The sequence below is a fragment of the Colius striatus genome, chromosome 3 (genome assembly GCF_028858725.1).
Source record: "Colius striatus isolate bColStr4 chromosome 3, bColStr4.1.hap1, whole genome shotgun sequence".
NCBI classification, from domain to species: domain Eukaryota; kingdom Metazoa; phylum Chordata; class Aves; order Coliiformes; family Coliidae; genus Colius; species Colius striatus.
The window spans coordinates 81,664,544-81,682,334 of NC_084761.1; the positions used below are offsets into that span (position 1 = coordinate 81,664,544).

The following is a 17,791-nucleotide window of genomic DNA, read 5'->3' on the forward strand; positions in this document are numbered from 1 at the left end:
CAGAAGCCACATAACAGTAGAAAATTACAGAATTTTACAGTGAGTATCAAATATTCATACTGATAAGAAGCAAAAGGTGAAGCCTGAGGACATACTATTTGTTAAAAGTTTCATCTTAAGGTGTTATCTTAATGAATGAGTCTCTTAACACGTGTTTATTAATGCATGTTACCACAGTAAAATAGCTATGATGCCATTAAGTAAGAAGCAGCAAGATTCTCTTACCTCCTACATACAGTGGAGAATCAAAATTCAGAGTGGATTGCTTGGACAAATTGGTAATTATCTTAGGGCTTCCTCCATCAATAGACAAAGACAGAATTTGATCCACAGCCAGCAGCTCCACAATGTGGAAATTGCCATCATTAATAGTTTCCACACTACAAAATAAACATCAATATTATTTTTAAACAGATTATGGTCTAATTTTATCTTCAAGAGTTAATGCAACTTCAGAACAGAACTTCTTCAGGAGTGCAGTCTCCTGAAAACTAGGTTTTAAGCAAGGATATGTATGTATTCTGAAAAGCTAATACAATATAATACAATCCAATCCCTTCTCAATAACACTCTGTTAATATGTATTGTAAATTAATAGCCCTTTTTAATTCAAAATTCTTACTGTCCTTGCTAAATAATGAATTTTGTAAATATAGATGATACTCTAAACATCAGTTGAAATACATTTCCTAGGGAAGTCGCTGGACACAAAAAAAGTTTGGAGTTCTTCAACAATGATCAGAGAGCTGGAACATCTCTTCTATGAAGAAAGGTTGAGAGAGTTAGGGTTGTTCAGCCTGGAGAAGAGAAGGCTCTGGGGAGACCTTACTGTGGCCCTTCAATACTTAAACTGAGCAACTTTTATAAGAAAGATGGAGAGAGACTTTTTACCATGGCCTGTAGTGATTGGACTAAAGGTAAGTGTTTTAAACTAAAAGAGGGTAGATTTAGATTAGCTATAATGTATAAAGTGAAAGAAGGTGGCATAAAGAAGAAATTCTTAAATATGAGGGTGGTAAAACACTGAACAGGTTTCTGGAGAAGTTGTGGAAGCCCATCATTGGAAATGTTCAAGGTCAGGTTGGATGGAGCTTTGAGCAACCTGGTCTAGTAAAAGATGACTCTGCCCATGGCAAAAGGGCTTATCTAGATGATCATTAAAGCTCCTTTCTACCCAAACCATTCTATGATTATAATGTTATTTCAAGACCTTATTTATGCACATGTATGTGTCTATCCTAACTGCTGCATAGTACTGGGTTTACATATTTTTTCAAGTGTGAAGGCCTGAGTTGACTTCAGTGATATGTAAACCTATTATTTAATGGAATATGGAACTGAATCTAACCTTAGTCCTGCCAGACAAAATCACTCCACTAATGCTAGCAATGAAGCAATTTATTATCTTTATTAGGCACGGTTATTTCTGTGTGTTCCGCTTCTCACTAATACAGTGAATACTATATTAATTTTTTTTTCTTCTCTACCTATACTACTTTCTTCTGCTTACTAACAAGATACGAACTCATTAGTAGGAGAATGCCTGAAGTGTTATGCAGAACGAGATTGTTTCAAGCATGATGCTTTATGCTGTGTAAGGACAAGCTCACACGTTGCTAAGAGCATGAAATGGCTGCCTATGTCAGTCTCAATATCTACCCAGCAAATGTTTAAGTGCAGGGTAACTACTCTGTACTTGAACACAGTTTAAATACATCAGAGAAGGAAGAATATTATTACTCAGTTCTGGGACTGAATATATCATTGCATTTCCATTACTCTTTTCACTGTGGAACTGAGAGCTAATTGTATGGCTGTGCAGAAGTTACGACAAAGAGCTGTATCACAGAGACAAGACATTATATCTGTTCCCACGAGAGCCTTTATTTGCTTCAGCGCACCATCAAATATGTGAGCTTAAGCCTTTGAAAAAAAGTTATTTAAATAAACCAATTGTATGATAGCTCAAGATGGACTGAACAGTCACGCAGTGAGTTAGCTCTTCTCATTAGGAAAGCAGTATAGCTGAAAGGGATTAACTTCCCAAATCTCAAGGCAAAAATCAAGCAAATTACCTTACAACATCCTTAGCAATGTTTTAATTAACCTAACTGCTTTTGTCCTGGAACAGATCTGAAGCACTAACCTGGTCATTTACAGCTGTGACACATTAAGTAACTTCTTATTACCAACTTTAACTATGTGGACAGGCTCAGCTCAATCTGGAGAAAAGATCTGCATGATAGCATGCATACTTTACATAAACTCAGCTCTATGTGAAAATGCAAACACAGAACAGAACAGACATTGGCAGAATAAACACTTTTCAGGAGTGTGAAGAAGGGGGACTGCCAGGTTCAATGGGCGAAAAAAAAGGTCAGAGTTCATCCTTCCTGAAGAGTAAGGTCTATTCAAGGTATTAAGAGATTTGTTTGCTGTGAACAAGCAATAAGAAAAGTGCCAGGAGTAATTTATTTAACACATTCCAATGAATCCACGAAAAAATTTGTGCAAAGAAACCAAAACGCATTTGACTTCTTGACTTAGATAAGTGAGAAACACTAATACAATGTTCTTGTCCAACGAAACTTATGTTATTTTACAATTTATGAGCTTTTCACACAACAGCATTTAAAAAGATGAGAGCAACAGAGAACACGCATTTTTACACCACAAGGTCAATCCAAGGATGTATAAAACATAATGTCTAAAGGGAATGTGTCTCTGTTAAGAGTGATTATTAAAACCTTCTAGTTTAAACTGTTTTACTGCTAAAAATTTACTGCAGAAAGAGCAGTGCTCCTACGTAAGGGTGGTTTAAATTAAAGGAGAAATAAACAGAAGGCATATCTGGGCAATACTTCCTGCCAATCCATTTACATTACTTCTAGCCCATTTCCCATTGGAGAAATGACAAATGAATGAATATAACCCAATGAAAAGCTATAAGAAAACCTGATTTAAAGCTTCTGTAACTCTGTAGAAGAATAATGATTTGGGAAGAAATAGTCCCTTATTTCCAATAAATATAGGTTGAAAACTAGTTTACAGAATGAAAAGGCTTCGTTTTTTTTTTTTTTTTTTTCGTGTATAGAAAACATTTAACATTTAAAAATAGACATCCAGACAGAAGAAAGCCCAGGTGGATCAACTTTTCCCAAATAACCATCACCGAAGAATTAATTTGCGTTACTGGTCTTAGTACTGTACTGCCATCACCTTGTTACTCAGATTGACTGATCAGTGCTTTTGCAATGATAGCTCTTTCTGCAGTTAATTCCAACTGGTACAGCAGTTTGGTACAGTAATGTTTCAGCTTTTCCTGACCAACGTTTGCCCAGTGTCAAGGCCTCCTCTGTATGTCACTCTGCTCTCTCTCCCCACATGCTTATGGGTAAACACGACGTTAGGAAGCAGATGACCTGAACTAAGCAAAGAGATACTCCATGCCATAAAATGTCATGCCTTGTAGTAAAACAGAGGGGTGGGTGGGTTTAGGTAGGTTAGCTGGCTGGAACCGGCTATGCATCAGTCTACTTATGGGAGAAGGTGAGTGATTGCAATTGCAGAACTTGCTTTATTTCTTTTTTTCCTTTCTTCCTCCATCTTTCCTTTGGTTAGTAAACTATTTTATCTCAACCCTCATTTTTTTCTTTTACTCTTCCTTTTCTCTTCCCCTATCCCACTGGGGGTGGAAAAGGAGGTGAGCTGTCCAGCACTTAGCTGCCTACTGGGGTTAACCCATGATACAATTTCAAAATATTGCCTTATCTATTTATAATTTTCACATTATACTTCAACTGTTATCTTCTAAAATTTTCCATACTGAACAGTGCCTGAAACTGTTTTTTATTTTTCAAAACAGACAGATACGTTTTCCATACTGAAGGGAACATTAGGTCTACAGAGAAAGAAGTAAGACATGAAATAATATCTAATTTGTAGATTGATCACTAGATGAACAAACATATACAAATATGGAAATATATACATGGATTCCAATGTGTGCACTTCCCTCAAGGACAAAAGACTTCATTACGATTGATCTCAGTACCATTACATGACAATTCTCAACTGTCTCTTAGAAAACCATCATTATGCTCATTTGGAATTAAAGGGAGGTTAAAAATAATAGAAATACAAGCATGTATCTGCTTTGCTAAACAACCGCCTCACTCTGTAATGCTTCCCTGAATGTCCCATCCCCTTCTTTACTTGCCATATATCCTCCACTTGCCATATATAGGGGAAATGTTTCCAATGGTTCTGGTAACACTAACCTAATCAAGACTGTTTGTTAATGGATTAGTTTGTTTTTAACCCCTTCTACATTTATGGGTTTTAATTTATGTGTCTGAATACTGTTTTCCTATCCTTTTCTAGAAAACTAAAATGGATAAGTGTGAATTATCAGCATTTATCATATTTCGGTAACATAACAACACATAAAAATATTGATTTTTAGATTGCTAAATCTAAAATATTGATTATTAGATTGCTAAATTGATGAGAAGAAAATATATGTTTTGAATATAAAGAAATATTCTTGATAGATTAAACAATTTTGGGAAAAAAACCCTTGAAATTACAAATGATCATGATACCTATTGCTTCCTATTCTCAACCAGCTGTACCTATCAAAATAAAAACAAAATAATTAAATTCCTGATCTTGTTCTTTAACAATATCCGAGATAAAATAATCTTATTTGAAATTGCAGTCATTGAGAAAAGTTAATGTTTCATACGATTTAAAATTTCTGTTAAATAATTCCATCTCCTGTAAAGTCAATGCATGAAAACTTATACTATTAAAATAAATATACCATTTTGACATTAAACAATTTTATGCAATTGTAAAAAAAAATGAAATACATATTGCATCAGAAAATAAAAGTAGCTTTAACATGCTTATTTTAAAATGCTATGTTTTTACTAAACAACTTTATATTGTATTTTATAGGAACGGTATTTTTTTCACTGTGGAATGCTTTTAGTAATCTAAACCCACAGTTCCCCTGCTATTATTACCTAACAAAGTTAGCATTGTTTCCTGCTATACAAACTTAAGCTTTTGACTTTATATTGCCATTTCAGTGCAATCATTTCTAAAAATTGCTTATTTTCAAAAAAATATCCAAAATAGAATGCCAAACAATGTCAGCTGCTACAAACTCCATCAAGTAAATACACACCAGATAAAATTTTACAGCAGAGAAGGTTTTTAAAAAAGGAAAAAGAAGATTAAACCCTCCCTCATTTTACATTTCCCCATTACTTCTGAATGTATCTATAGCCACAACAGGGCAATCAAGGCCAGGAAGCAATACTTGTGTCTTTGCTCACTCTTGCAATGTCTTTCTGCAAATCTTGAGAAGTTACATAAAACCTCCCTAGAAATCCAGATGAAAATTTTTCAGAGAACCAGAGAACTTTGACTTAAAAAAACCATGCAAAATTATGCTCCAGAAGCAGATGTGGATTTTATCTCTGGACTTTGGAAGCAAAATCCCCCCCCCCCTTTTTTTTTCAAGGAGAATGCCTTTATTCAGAATCAAGGTTTTAGCTTTCTTTTCAGTTGCCAGGGAAAAGTCCCACATTATATGACCACCTAATAAGAGAAGAGAAGCTTCCACTTCATTGCTGCTTATGCAGTTCTGCACTTTACCCTGCACACTAGGAAATGATTTGGCAGCAACATCATGGAAAAAAATTCTACTTCCACATGTGAGCATTACACAGATGTATAAATATTCTGCTGAAAGCTAACTCTTACTCAGTTTTAATGGATCAAATAATATATTATCTTTCTGACATATCTGCACTAGAGTAATTTTCCAAGCCAAATCATGTCTTTTGGCAATAGGTTTTAAATGTCTGACAATACATTCATTTGCATTTATTTCTTTTAACCATCTATTTGAAAATGTGACTTTGATATAAGGAATTCATACTTTTTTTTTTTTCAGTTAGAAATTTGTTTCATCTGGGTTCACCTGTAAATAGCAGAGGCTGGATAAGATCCTGTGTCGTAACTGACCCTCACTCTACCCCGGTAAAGCTCTACTGCTATATGATCTTTATCGCCTTTGTAGAGCAGGATTCCACTGTCTTCATCTGTGGCAATCTAGTTAAAAGAAAGAAACACTTAGAAAGAACTAAAAAGAAATGTTAAATCAAAGTGTTGTTTTAAGTGAATCTCCGAATCTACTGCCACAGTCTATTACTTCACTACAAAATTCTTCCTTGAAGGATAATGTGACAAAATTCTTTAAGTGAGTCAATGACAACTTTGGCTAATTTTCATGAAAAGACATTTAAACTCTTTCCCAGTTCAGAGTCTATAACAGAAGCAGCCTTACCTGTAGAGTGATATTTGTTTGAGGGCGTATCTTAGCTGAAGGGATTTGTAGATAGGATTCTTTGTTGACAAAGTTTATACTGATGAGCTTTTCACATTTCTCACCCTGGTAGCCTGATAAACACTGACAGATTGGTTCACTGTCTTTTATGATACATTGGGCTCCGTTTTGACATTCATAATTATCACAAGGGCTGGTACGAGGCAGAACCATTGGTGGCGAAAATTCACAAAACAAGCCACTAAATACAAAGATAAAAAAAAGTACTTTAAAAGAAATCTTTAATTTTGACAGAAGACATATATGGGTGTACTGTCTTTGGATCTTTCTCACCTGTATCCTTCTGGGCAAATACATGTATATCCATTAACTGCATCTGTACACTGTGCTCCATTTTTACACTTGTTGTCCTGGCAGTCATCAAAGTCAATATCACAATGCTCACCAACATAACCAGGTGTGCAATCACATCTGTGAAACAGGAAAGCAAGTCAAGTAGCACAGTGCCTTTTAACCATATAGCATGCTTATGACAACGTTAAGAAATTACTGAATTGCGTAAAACTCTAGGGAAAAAAAAAATAAACACTACTGTGACTTGATGTGTAAAGAGTATGTAGTCTAATTGTTATTATACAGAGAATCTCCATAGGTAACAAGTTTGCTAGTTACACATACTTGCTCACCTGTGGTTTAAATCAAGAGAGTCCTCACAAATAATTTTGATGGCTCTTGGAATTTATGAGTAATGACAAAAGTTACGGGATGTTGTAAGTGGCTGTGACCACTAAAAGCAATTAATACGCCTAATTGCTGAAACGGAACTAATTTACTGTAAGGGTGATGGAATCCTTGCACAGGATGCCCAGGGAGGTTGTGGAGTCTCTTTGTCTGGACATTTTGCAAACCTGTTTGGACATGTTCCTGTGTGACCTGATCCAGGTGGACCTGGTTCAGCAAGGGGGTTGGAGTAGATGATCTCTAGAGGTCCCTTCCAATCCCTATCATTCTGTGACTCTGTGAGCACAAGGCTTGCATTACACTGATGGGTATTTTCTTTGTCAACAGCTATGAATAGATCAATTGCCCATTTATACAGATTAAGAGATTATGCATATTTTTTCCCCTTGAAGTTCCACTAGCCTGATTTACTGTAAATAATTCCATGGTTAGTAAACTAATAGAAGTCTCAAAACACATCCTACGCTCTCTCTGAGCCTCAGCTACAAAACGCATATCCTCAACATAGCATGTAATGGGGATTTTTTGGGGTTATTTTTGTTCGGTTCTCCCCAGACCTGCATGCAACTCTCATTGCTAACGTTAGTGATATTTCTTCAGGGAATTCTTATACATTAGACCGAGTAAGTGCCCAGGAGTCTGTGAAAAATTAACAAGATATATTATAAATTCATGTGTCTACATGTTTGGAGTTTTTTTAATTAATTGGCTTGTAATTGATTTCATAGCTCTAGCAATTCCCACCTTGCTGCTGTTTTGTTTAGTATCTAAAATTTAATCTAATGTGGCAAGAGTGATTTTAAGTAGCTGTATAACTTTAAGTATTTCAATCAAATATGTCTCAAGTTATACTCAACAACATATACAAATAAGGTAAGCAAAAAAAGAATATAACACATACTATTAAAAAGCTGAATAAGTGAGATACATTGTCAAAGTTACTGCATGTGCTGTTTTCTGATTTAAAATCTCAGAAAGTAACATGGGAGATTAATGATTTGGGTGGTAAAGTGTAAGATGTCACTAGATTTACTGAAGTGGCATAGAAGTATAACACACAGCAATTGAAATTCAGAAAGTTTACTATTTTCCAGTTGAAAATTATCAACTTAGTTTCATGTTCCTTTCAATATTTTTGATATATTTTAAATAAAATGCCGTTTCACAAGAATGATACTAAAAAATCTGATTCTATCACAAGAGGATCCTGTGCATAAAATAAGTATTAAAACAAGAATTGAAAGGTATAGGTTTCCTATATTTATTAACATAAAGCCTATTAAAAATAGTTTAAATTGTGCATACTAATTAATTATGACAAGCATATGGTGCTATTAAAGGTAAGTTTTCTTAGGGATGGACTTCTGTAGTTTATACCTTCCAGCGTGCCCTCCTAATAATCTCTTGAACAATTACTTCCCAGAAACCAGTACAATTCTTCCACTTGAATTAAATGCAATTATTTTCCTACTGAACAAGCTACTGTAAGTGTTCTGTATAGACTCACATAGACTAGCTGCTGTATTCTACATTCCGCTTTTAAAGGAGGATTAGAATTAGAATTGTTAAGGATCTGTAAAATTCAGTAAAAATTTATTTAAGATAACAATGTATATCTACATGAAAATAATGGCCTATTGTGTCATAATCACGCACACAGAATCACAGAAGGGCAGGGGCTGGAAGTCTCTTCTAAAGATCATCAAAAATCAACCACCTTGCTCAAGCAGGTCTGCCTAGATCAGGTCACCCAGGAATGCAACCAGGAGAGTCCTGAAAACCTCTAGAGACGGAGATTCCACATCTTCCCTGGGCAGCCTATGCCAGGGCTCCCCCCCCCCCCCAGTGAAATTGTTTTTTACATATGTTTAAATGGATCTTTTTGTGTTCCAGCCTTTGTCCATTACCCCTAGTCCTACCACTGGACACTGTAGAAAAAAGAGTTGCCCCATCGTTTTGACATACACCTTTCAAATACTTGTAAGTATTAATGAGGTCCCCCCTCAGTCTCCAGGCTGAACAGTCCCAGGTCCTGCAGTCTTTCCTCATAAGAAAAATGCTCCAATCCCTTGATCATCTTGGTAGCCCTGCCCTGGACTCTCTCCAGAAGTTCTCTGTCCCTCTTGAGCTGAAGAGCCCAGAACTGGACACAGTACTCCAGATGAGGCCTCACCAGGGCAGAGTAGAGGGGGAAGAGAACCATACTTGACAACAACTGAAATTAGTATTTTATGAATAGAGCTTACTCCTACTAAAACAAATTAAAACTTAAGTAAGATATAAAAATAGCCATTTAGATTCAGTTAGACTATGACAATAGTTTAGACTTACTTGTATCCTTTGGGTGTCAAGATACACTTTGAATCGTGCTGGCAAGGATTCAGGTTTTGAGCACAGAAATCTAGTTTCTCCTCACAGAGCTCACCTGAAACATAACATATGCTATTAGTTCAGTGAAAAATATCACAGTGACCTGAAAAGAGCTGTTTCTATTTTGAAAGTAACTGCTGCAAAGTTTTATGTCAACACTGAAAATGCATTTTTCATGATGTAATAATATATACTACCTGTGTAATAAACATTAATGACTATTTAATAATACACAAATAGTAACATGAAATACTAATATTTCTGATAACTCCTTCATAAACAAAAGTTCAATATTAATCTTCTATCCCTAGATATGAATTATAACTTTGAGACAACAAGAATTCATTAACTATATTTACCTAGCTCTGCTGTATAGCAAAACACTAGTGACTGAATGTTTTCTCACTAGAACAAGCCATCAATATGTGTTTATATTACTTCTAAGAACATTACATACAGAAATATCCAGATTTACATCTTGAGTAATCTAATATCTGAAAAAAAACCCCTGTTAATATCAGTGCATGTCAATAGAATTCCAATTATCCCAACATGAAAACCTGCTTCCTACTTTTTCTTTACATGGCCCTCCATTTTTTCTATTTATTAATGTACTATAATTATTTATGATCTGTCCTATGAAAAGAAAAAAACCCACCCATGTCAATTGTCTACCCTTCCCTGTTGCTAGAAGCCAGTGGCTCTAACTTCTAACATATGCTGCATAATCTATAAAATATTTCAGTAACATTAAAATATGATTTTTATTTGCAACTTTATTACAAAGAAACACATATGTGTCAACAGATCAACAATGTCTTGTTCCCTGACTAATCAGAAGATACCATCAATATTGTATTTACAAAGTTTATCACTGGTTTGTAAAATAGACATACTTATTCCAGCATCCATATGAAGAAGATACGTACAATAAACAAGAACAAACCCTGGACCTGCTGAATTCAGGGACACACAAGTCTATCAGGCCCTAAAACTATGGAGTGAGTATCAAAGTAATAAAACATGAGCAACTGAGCAGAGAACTAGAACTGTACACCAAAAAGAGGAAGAAGAGAGCAGAAGACAGCAGTCGATGAGCACATACTTTCACTGCCCAAGTTGAACTTTCCTTCAAAGAGGGACATTACTTGGTATTCCTCAGTGAAGACAGAAAGGTATATGAAAACACCATTGGAATACAGATTTTTGAAGACAGTTATGAATCAAGGTATCTTCCAGAATACTCCACATGTGTATGTATGTGTATCAGTTCATCATCTGCTACTGTCATTAGGCAATAAGGTTTCTGACATTTTACTCTGCTCCTTGCCAAGTCTCTAGCAATGCACAGGAGCTGTCTTCTAGCTTACACGGGCTTCTCTGAAATTATAGACATATACATCATAATAAACTGAAAGCAACAGTAGATGGTTAAAGGTCTTGAAGGTCTATTTATCTTCTTTTTTTTTTTTTAACAGGTTCAACACATACTCTAGAGACATTCGTCCTTTCCACAGCAAGTATGCTTACATACTAGTGTAAATTTCACATCATGTATATGAATACTAACTACTCAGGACTTAAACCATCATTTACACAACTTATCTCCTAGGGTTTGCAGAACTTATTTCAAATGACAGATAAATTAAAAATAAAACCTAAAAACTTAAAGGAGTTGAGGAACAGCCTATATTAATGAAATGATAAAGAAAAAGGCAAAACTGAACCACAGTAAAAAATGGTTATGCTGGATAAACACACATCTTAAATATGTATGCTAAGTGTGATAAAATATGGGACCTCTGCATCTTCAAAAATGAGACAAGAAGCCAAAATCAGCTAGGCAAGTACTTTGTAGCCATCCAAAAGATCCAGACTGGTTCTACATAAAGATCTAAAAAAACGCTTTACAAATTGATAGCATATTATCATTTTGCAAGTTGTATATTTTACCTACAAAACCAAATAAAGCTTTGAGTTAACAGTGTCTTTGAGCAAAGGCCACTTAACAGTCCTCATGAAAACTGTCAGTAACGATGTGACTTCGTCAATATATGTAGGAAACTGAATGAAAATCAAATGCAAGCCACTAAAGATGACTAATACAAACTCTCTTCAAACTTTCAATGGACTTACTAGTCTAGAAATGTGCAATTGTTATGACTAGGTCAGTGCACAAAGAATCCTGAAATACCAGAGATTCTTTGCATCCCATGATATATCAAACAAAAACCAGATCCCTTTGTCTTTTCAAAGGGTTTTATTCAAACAAATACATACAAGAGAGGAAGTAATTCTTCACGTAGCATTTAATCCATTTGCACAACTTATTGTAATAGCTGAAATCTCTTTAAAGGCCAGCAACATTTAAGAGTGAGACATAAATATGGGAACAGAGAATTCAGATTTTTAGGAATAAGCAAAAATTACTGTTTTTTAAAAAATTTACTTTGTACACATTCCTATGACTAAGAAAGGTATATATGTGTCTACATATATGTGTTAATATGCATATACATATCCACATACCCACTCTCATACAAGTATCTTATTATGGCATATATTCTATATTAAATTACAAACTGCAAAATCTATGTCACTTCAATTACATGTAATAAAGAAATGGCTGTTCAGTACTTACAAGGCTTGGACAAAACCACCTCTAAGCACTTCCAAGATTATTAATTCTAACAGTACAGCAGAGATTTTCTGAAAGTGATATATTGAGCTTATCTTTCAAGCAGGGCTGGATTCACAGATTCACAGTAAAAGCTCAGTGGTAAACTCCCTAAATACCTAGAAAAAGGCAAATTAGGCCTGGCATAATACGAGCAAGCAATCTCACCACTGCTGTCAACTTTACTGAGTTGCCATTGACTTTGCTACAGGATAGTAACTGGACCACGGCATAGATTTTTACAGGTGTAGACCTCTGAAATTTCTTGTGTGACAAACAGCTTTATTAAGTAGTGTTTAAGTTTTTCCATTAAAAAAATATTTTCCCTTCCATCCAGGTACTTATTAAACACATGATTTCTCTGTTTAAAGCACACTGCATTTTAGTAGTCATAGGTTGATAGCCCTAATCTCTTCTGAACTACAGAGCTGAATCATCTGAACTAAAAGCTGAATCGTCTCATGAAAAGCTTGGGGGTATTTGATAAGTTTTAATTCCCAAGTCACAGCTGTGAATTCTACACAGAGACTGAGGGTCAAATTGGAAGTTTAAGTTTAAAATAAGGTTACAGTTTTGAAAAGTGTCCACTTCAAATCATAACATCAATGTTACATTACCAGGCCTACCACAGCCAAATGAATTTTAAACATTACCAGTTATTTTTGAGATTATGGCGAGACTTTTCTCTGAGTGCATAGATTGAAACAATTATTCAAAAACCCACTGTCTTTAAAAGAGAAGTCATTTTGTGCTGTGATAGCATAAAAGGAAAGGTTTCCCCTTGGATTTGTCAATTGTATGGTCTGTGAAACAAGTCAGAATTGTATCACTGTAGGGAGCTTTCAGTTAAACAGTCCATTGGCAACTAGCCTAGGGAAGTAAACAGGAATCAAGGGAAGGACATAGTAAACATGGGGTCCATGCAGTGAAACAATGTAAACACCTTATGAACAAAACCATCAGTTTTGCTTAATGTACGAACTGTAATTATAAAGAAAGTATGCCATTGAGGCCAGAATTGCACACAGGATCAGTAAAAAGAAAAAGAAGAAAAATTCAAAGTAGAATCTGAAATATGTATGTCAGATTCTGAATTTTTGAATTAACCTTTCGTTTTGAGGTTCAACAAGGACAAGGACTTGGGAAGGAACAACCACACGCACCAGTACAGGCTGGATGTTGAACTGCTGAAGAGCAGCTCTGCAGAGGGAGACCTAGGAGTCCTGATTGATAATAAACTAAATATGAGCCAGCAATGTGTCCTCATGGCCAAGAAGGCCAATGGCATCCTGGGATGCTGTCATGGTTTAGCAAGGAGCAGCTTTTGCTTGGTAACAGGGGGAGCAGGTTGCAGTGATGACCTGGTAAAGAGTTTTTGGGCTCTCCCCTGGCTCTTGGGTTCAGACCCACCTCCGGCCCGGCTGGGCCAATCTGGTGCCTCTGTGATCACTATTTAGGGACAGGAATTTGAAGTGCTGGCAGGAGGTTAAGAGTGATAGAAGATGGAGGCGACCACACAGACCCTACAGTCAGAGGAGGGAAGGAGGAGCATTAGACCAGAGACTCCTCTGCAAGCCGTGGTGAGAACACAGGCTGTACCCCAGCATCCCATGCAGGGCCATGGCAGGACTGAGAGCCAACAGGAGCTCCATGTGCACCCAGACGGGTGAGGGACTGTGTGGGAAGGTGGCCATGGTGCAGGCCGTGCTGGAGAGCCTGTGCGCCACAGAGCAGCCCCACATGAGAGGCAGAGACGAGCTGCAGCCTTTGGGATAAATGTGCGTCATAGCAGCCCGTGCAGGGCTGCCATGTGTGTGAGTTACCCCACGGACTTGCAGGGAGGACTGGTGAAGAGCCCACCTACCCTGAGGAGAGAAATGGCAGAAGCTATCAGGAATAGACTGACTGAAACCCCCACTCCCTGTCCCCCTGAGCCGTTCAGGGGGGAGGAGGTAAAAACACTGGGATCAGGGCTCTGAGCCCGGGAAGAGGGCAGGTGTTGGAAGAAGGTGTTCTTAAAGGGCTGGTTGGACTCTTCATTGTTGTACCAGACTGTGCTGTTTTATTTTGGTTATGTTTTGGGGTTTTATGGTTATTTCAGTTGGTATTGCATTAAATTATTTTCTGTTTTCTTCCCCAAACCGAGTAGCCTGGTCTGTTTTGTCCTGAACCTTAAGTGGCAATTAAGCTCCCTGCCCCTTGGCAATCCTCAGGTCTTCAGTACTTGAGGCCAATCGTGGTCTTTTTTTCCCTGATGGGCCTAAACCAGGACAGATGCATCAAGAAGAGTGTGGCCAGCAGGTCAAGGGAGGTTCTGCTCCCTCTCTACTTTGCCCTGGTGAGGCCTCATCTGGAGTACTGTATCCAGTTCTGGGCTCCTCAGCTCAAAAGGGACAGGGAACTTCTGCAGAGAGTCCAGTGAAGGGCCACCAAGATGATCAGGGGACTGGAACATCTTCCTTATGAGGAAAGGCTGTGGGAACTGGGGCTGTTTAGTCTGAAGAAGAGGAGATTGAGGGGAGATCTTATTAACATTTATAAATATCTGAAGAGTGGGTGTCAGGAGGTTCGGACCTCCCTTTTTTCTATAGTAGTTAGTAACATAACAAGCGGTAATGGGATGCAGCTGGAACACAAAAAGTTCCACTTAAATATAACAAAAACTATTTCACTGTTCAGGTGAGGGAGCAGTGAACAGGCTGTCCAGAGGGATTGTGGAGTCTCCTTCCTTGGAGTTCTTCAAGACCCACCTTGACATGTTCCTATGCGACCTGATCTAGGTGAACCTGCTTCTGCAAGGGGGTTGGACTAGATGATCTCTAAAGGTCCCTTCCAACCCCTACCATTATACAATTTCATGAAAATCTCAGTACCAGAATAAAAAAACCCTAAACCCCAGTGTGATGTGTTCATTTGTGCTGTTAAGAATAACCAATATGTTATTCAGAATTTAACAGAGACAAGGTGAAGGGGAGAAAGCAATTTTGTTGACATAAGACCATGATGGAAGTGAGACACTCATTGAAGGAAATACGAGATTTACCAAGTCAGGCTTCTTGACTTTACCAAAATAAAATCTTAGAGACTTTCCTGATTTGGAAAGCATGATACAGAGTTTTAAAAACCATACTTATTAATAAGAAAAGACTGTGAAACAAATGTCTCAAGAAAGCTTGACACCAATGTATGTATACATTCTTGTATTTATTGTAACAGGCTTCTGTTAGAGCTTTGTTTAAGTAATTATGTTTTTGAAAGACAGGAACATTTCTGTATGTAGAAAATAAACAACAGATTAGTTTGTTTAAAAATAAGCAGTGGATAAAGTGTCAAGAATCCTATGAAAAGCTTCCAAAGTTTAACTAGAACCAGCAATAACTCTTTTCGTACGACATCTTGTTTTATTAATATAGGAAGTCTGGATTTTGGTATGGAGTAGCAAGCACTGCAACCAGCAGAACTCTGTGTGGTTAGCAGAGTTCAAATGAACACAATGCTCCAGGATCAAGACTGAAACATTCCCTGAGATTTTACAGCCAGACATAGAAGATGTAGACTTAAACAGCCAGACAACACTATGAAATACTGGTGATGAATTGTGTGTAATTCTTGATTAACTAACCGAAGTTATATCTGCTAGATTTACAAGTCAGTTTATGTTTCCTCTGTGTATGTTAATTCACTCTTATGATCTGATGAGATTATAAATCACTGAAAAACTCAATCATACAGTGCCAGGTTGGAGGGGACCTCAAGGATCATCTGATCCAACTTTTCCTGACAAAAACATGGTCAAGACAAGATGGCCCAGAATCTTGTCCATCTGAATCTTAAAAGTGTCCAATGTCGGGGAGCATACCACTTCCCTAGGGAGATTATTCCAATGGTTGATTGTTCTGATGGTGAAAAATTTCCTCATCTATCCAATCACAATCTTCCCAGGAGTAACTTGTACCCATTACCCTCTTTTCCATGTGACTTCATGTAAAAACAGAGTCTCCATCCTCTTTGTAACCACTCTTTAAATACTGAAATATGGTGATAAGGTCTCTGTCAAGCCTTCCTATATCAAGGCCGAACAGACCTTTAACTCTAGATTTTCTAATAAATAAAGACATGTAGCACAACAAATAATCAAGAACAATGCAATGAGGTGAAAAAGGATTTACATCGTTGTTATTTTGAATAATTGGGTAATAAGTTAAACATACAGTCAAATAAAGAAATGTCAGCCACTATATTTCAGAATGAAAAGAAGAGCTAAAACACAAATGGCCATGGTCTTCTGAATATAATAGCATGTTACTAATTACATGCAACCTTACTGAAGCAACAAGCCTAAAACCATTAACTTATTAGAATAAAAACTAGAGATAGAATGCTAAACAAAGAACGGTCAATTTTAATTTTTAACTATCAGGTTATTGCTAGAAAACTTATTTGCTGTCCAAAGCTAAAATAAATAGCTAATATATTACAGATTTAGTAAAAGGATTTTAATTATGTGCATAAATGTCCATTCCAGCTTCTCAGCTCAGTTGTAATACAGTGTGATTCACTTTCTGCAGTATTTAGGCTTTATAAATTAGTTATTATTATCTGAGTCTTTGACTGGAGTTATCTATTCAACTACTTCTGACTCACATAGCCAACAGTGTAGAAGTGGTTTGAAAATGTGATTTAAGAAACTATACACAGAAAAATGCTGTATTTTTATGAAGTCTTGAGTTTGATGAACAAAGACTGTACCTATCTTTCACCATTGCTTAACTCCGCTTATCTATCCACCATGCTAGGCCAGCAGAGGACTCGCCCTGGGTGGAAGAGAAAAGATTAAAGATTTGTTGGCCAAGCTTAAGGCTCATAAGTCAATGGGTCCTGATGGGATGCATCCTAGAGTGCTGAGGGAGCTGGCTGTTGTGATTGCTAAGCCTCTCTTCATCATTTTTGAACAATCATGAAGGACAGGCAAGGTACCTGAGGACTAGAGAAAGGCCAGTGTCAATCCAGTCTTCAAAAAGAGCAGGAAGGATGACCCAGGAAACTACAAGCTAGTCACCCTCACCTCCATCCCTGGAAAGGTGACGGAACAACTCATCCTGAACGTTATCACTGAATATATGAAGGAAAAGATGGTTATCGGGAGAGTCAACACGGATCCACCAAGGGGAAATCCTGTTTGACCAACCTGATAGCCTTCTATGAGTGCATAACTGGCTGGCTAGATGAGGGGAGAGCAGTGGGTGTCATCTACCTTGGCTTCAGCAAGACTTTTGACACTGTCTCTCATAACATCCTCATCAGAAAGCTCAGGAAGTGTGGCTTGGATGAGTGGACAGTGACGTGGATTGAGAGCTGGCTGAATAACATTGCCTAGAGGGTGGTGATCAGTGGCCCAGAGTCGAGTTGGAGGCCTGTGGCCAGTGGAGTTCCACAGGGATCGGTTCTGGGACCAGTCTTGTTCAACATCTTCATCAATGACCTGGATGAGGGGACTGAGGGTACCCTCAGCAAGTTGGCTGCTGAAACCAAACTGGGAGGACTGGTTGATTCCCCAGAAGACTGTGCTGCCATTCAGCGGGATCTTGACTGGCTTGAGAGTTGGGCAGAGAGGAACCTCATGAGGTTCAACAAGGATAAGT

The 17,791-nt window shown here is 37.2% G+C and overlaps 1 protein-coding gene across 2 annotated transcripts in view; it reads right to left on the minus strand.

The window, feature by feature from the left end:
* The window catches only part of SLIT2 (slit guidance ligand 2), a 265,496-nt gene that overhangs the window by 13,887 nt on the left and 233,818 nt on the right, over positions 1–17,791 (minus strand). For both annotated transcript variants that reach the window (XM_061991809.1, XM_061991808.1), the window contains 5 exons: positions 9,434–9,527; positions 6,695–6,832; positions 6,362–6,602; positions 5,996–6,126; positions 226–380 (listed from right to left, as the gene is read on the minus strand). In XM_061991809.1, coding sequence (XP_061847793.1) covers positions 226–380; positions 5,996–6,126; positions 6,362–6,602; positions 6,695–6,832; positions 9,434–9,527 — 759 coding nt within the window. The remainder of the gene's footprint in view (positions 1–225; positions 381–5,995; positions 6,127–6,361; positions 6,603–6,694; positions 6,833–9,433; positions 9,528–17,791) is intronic.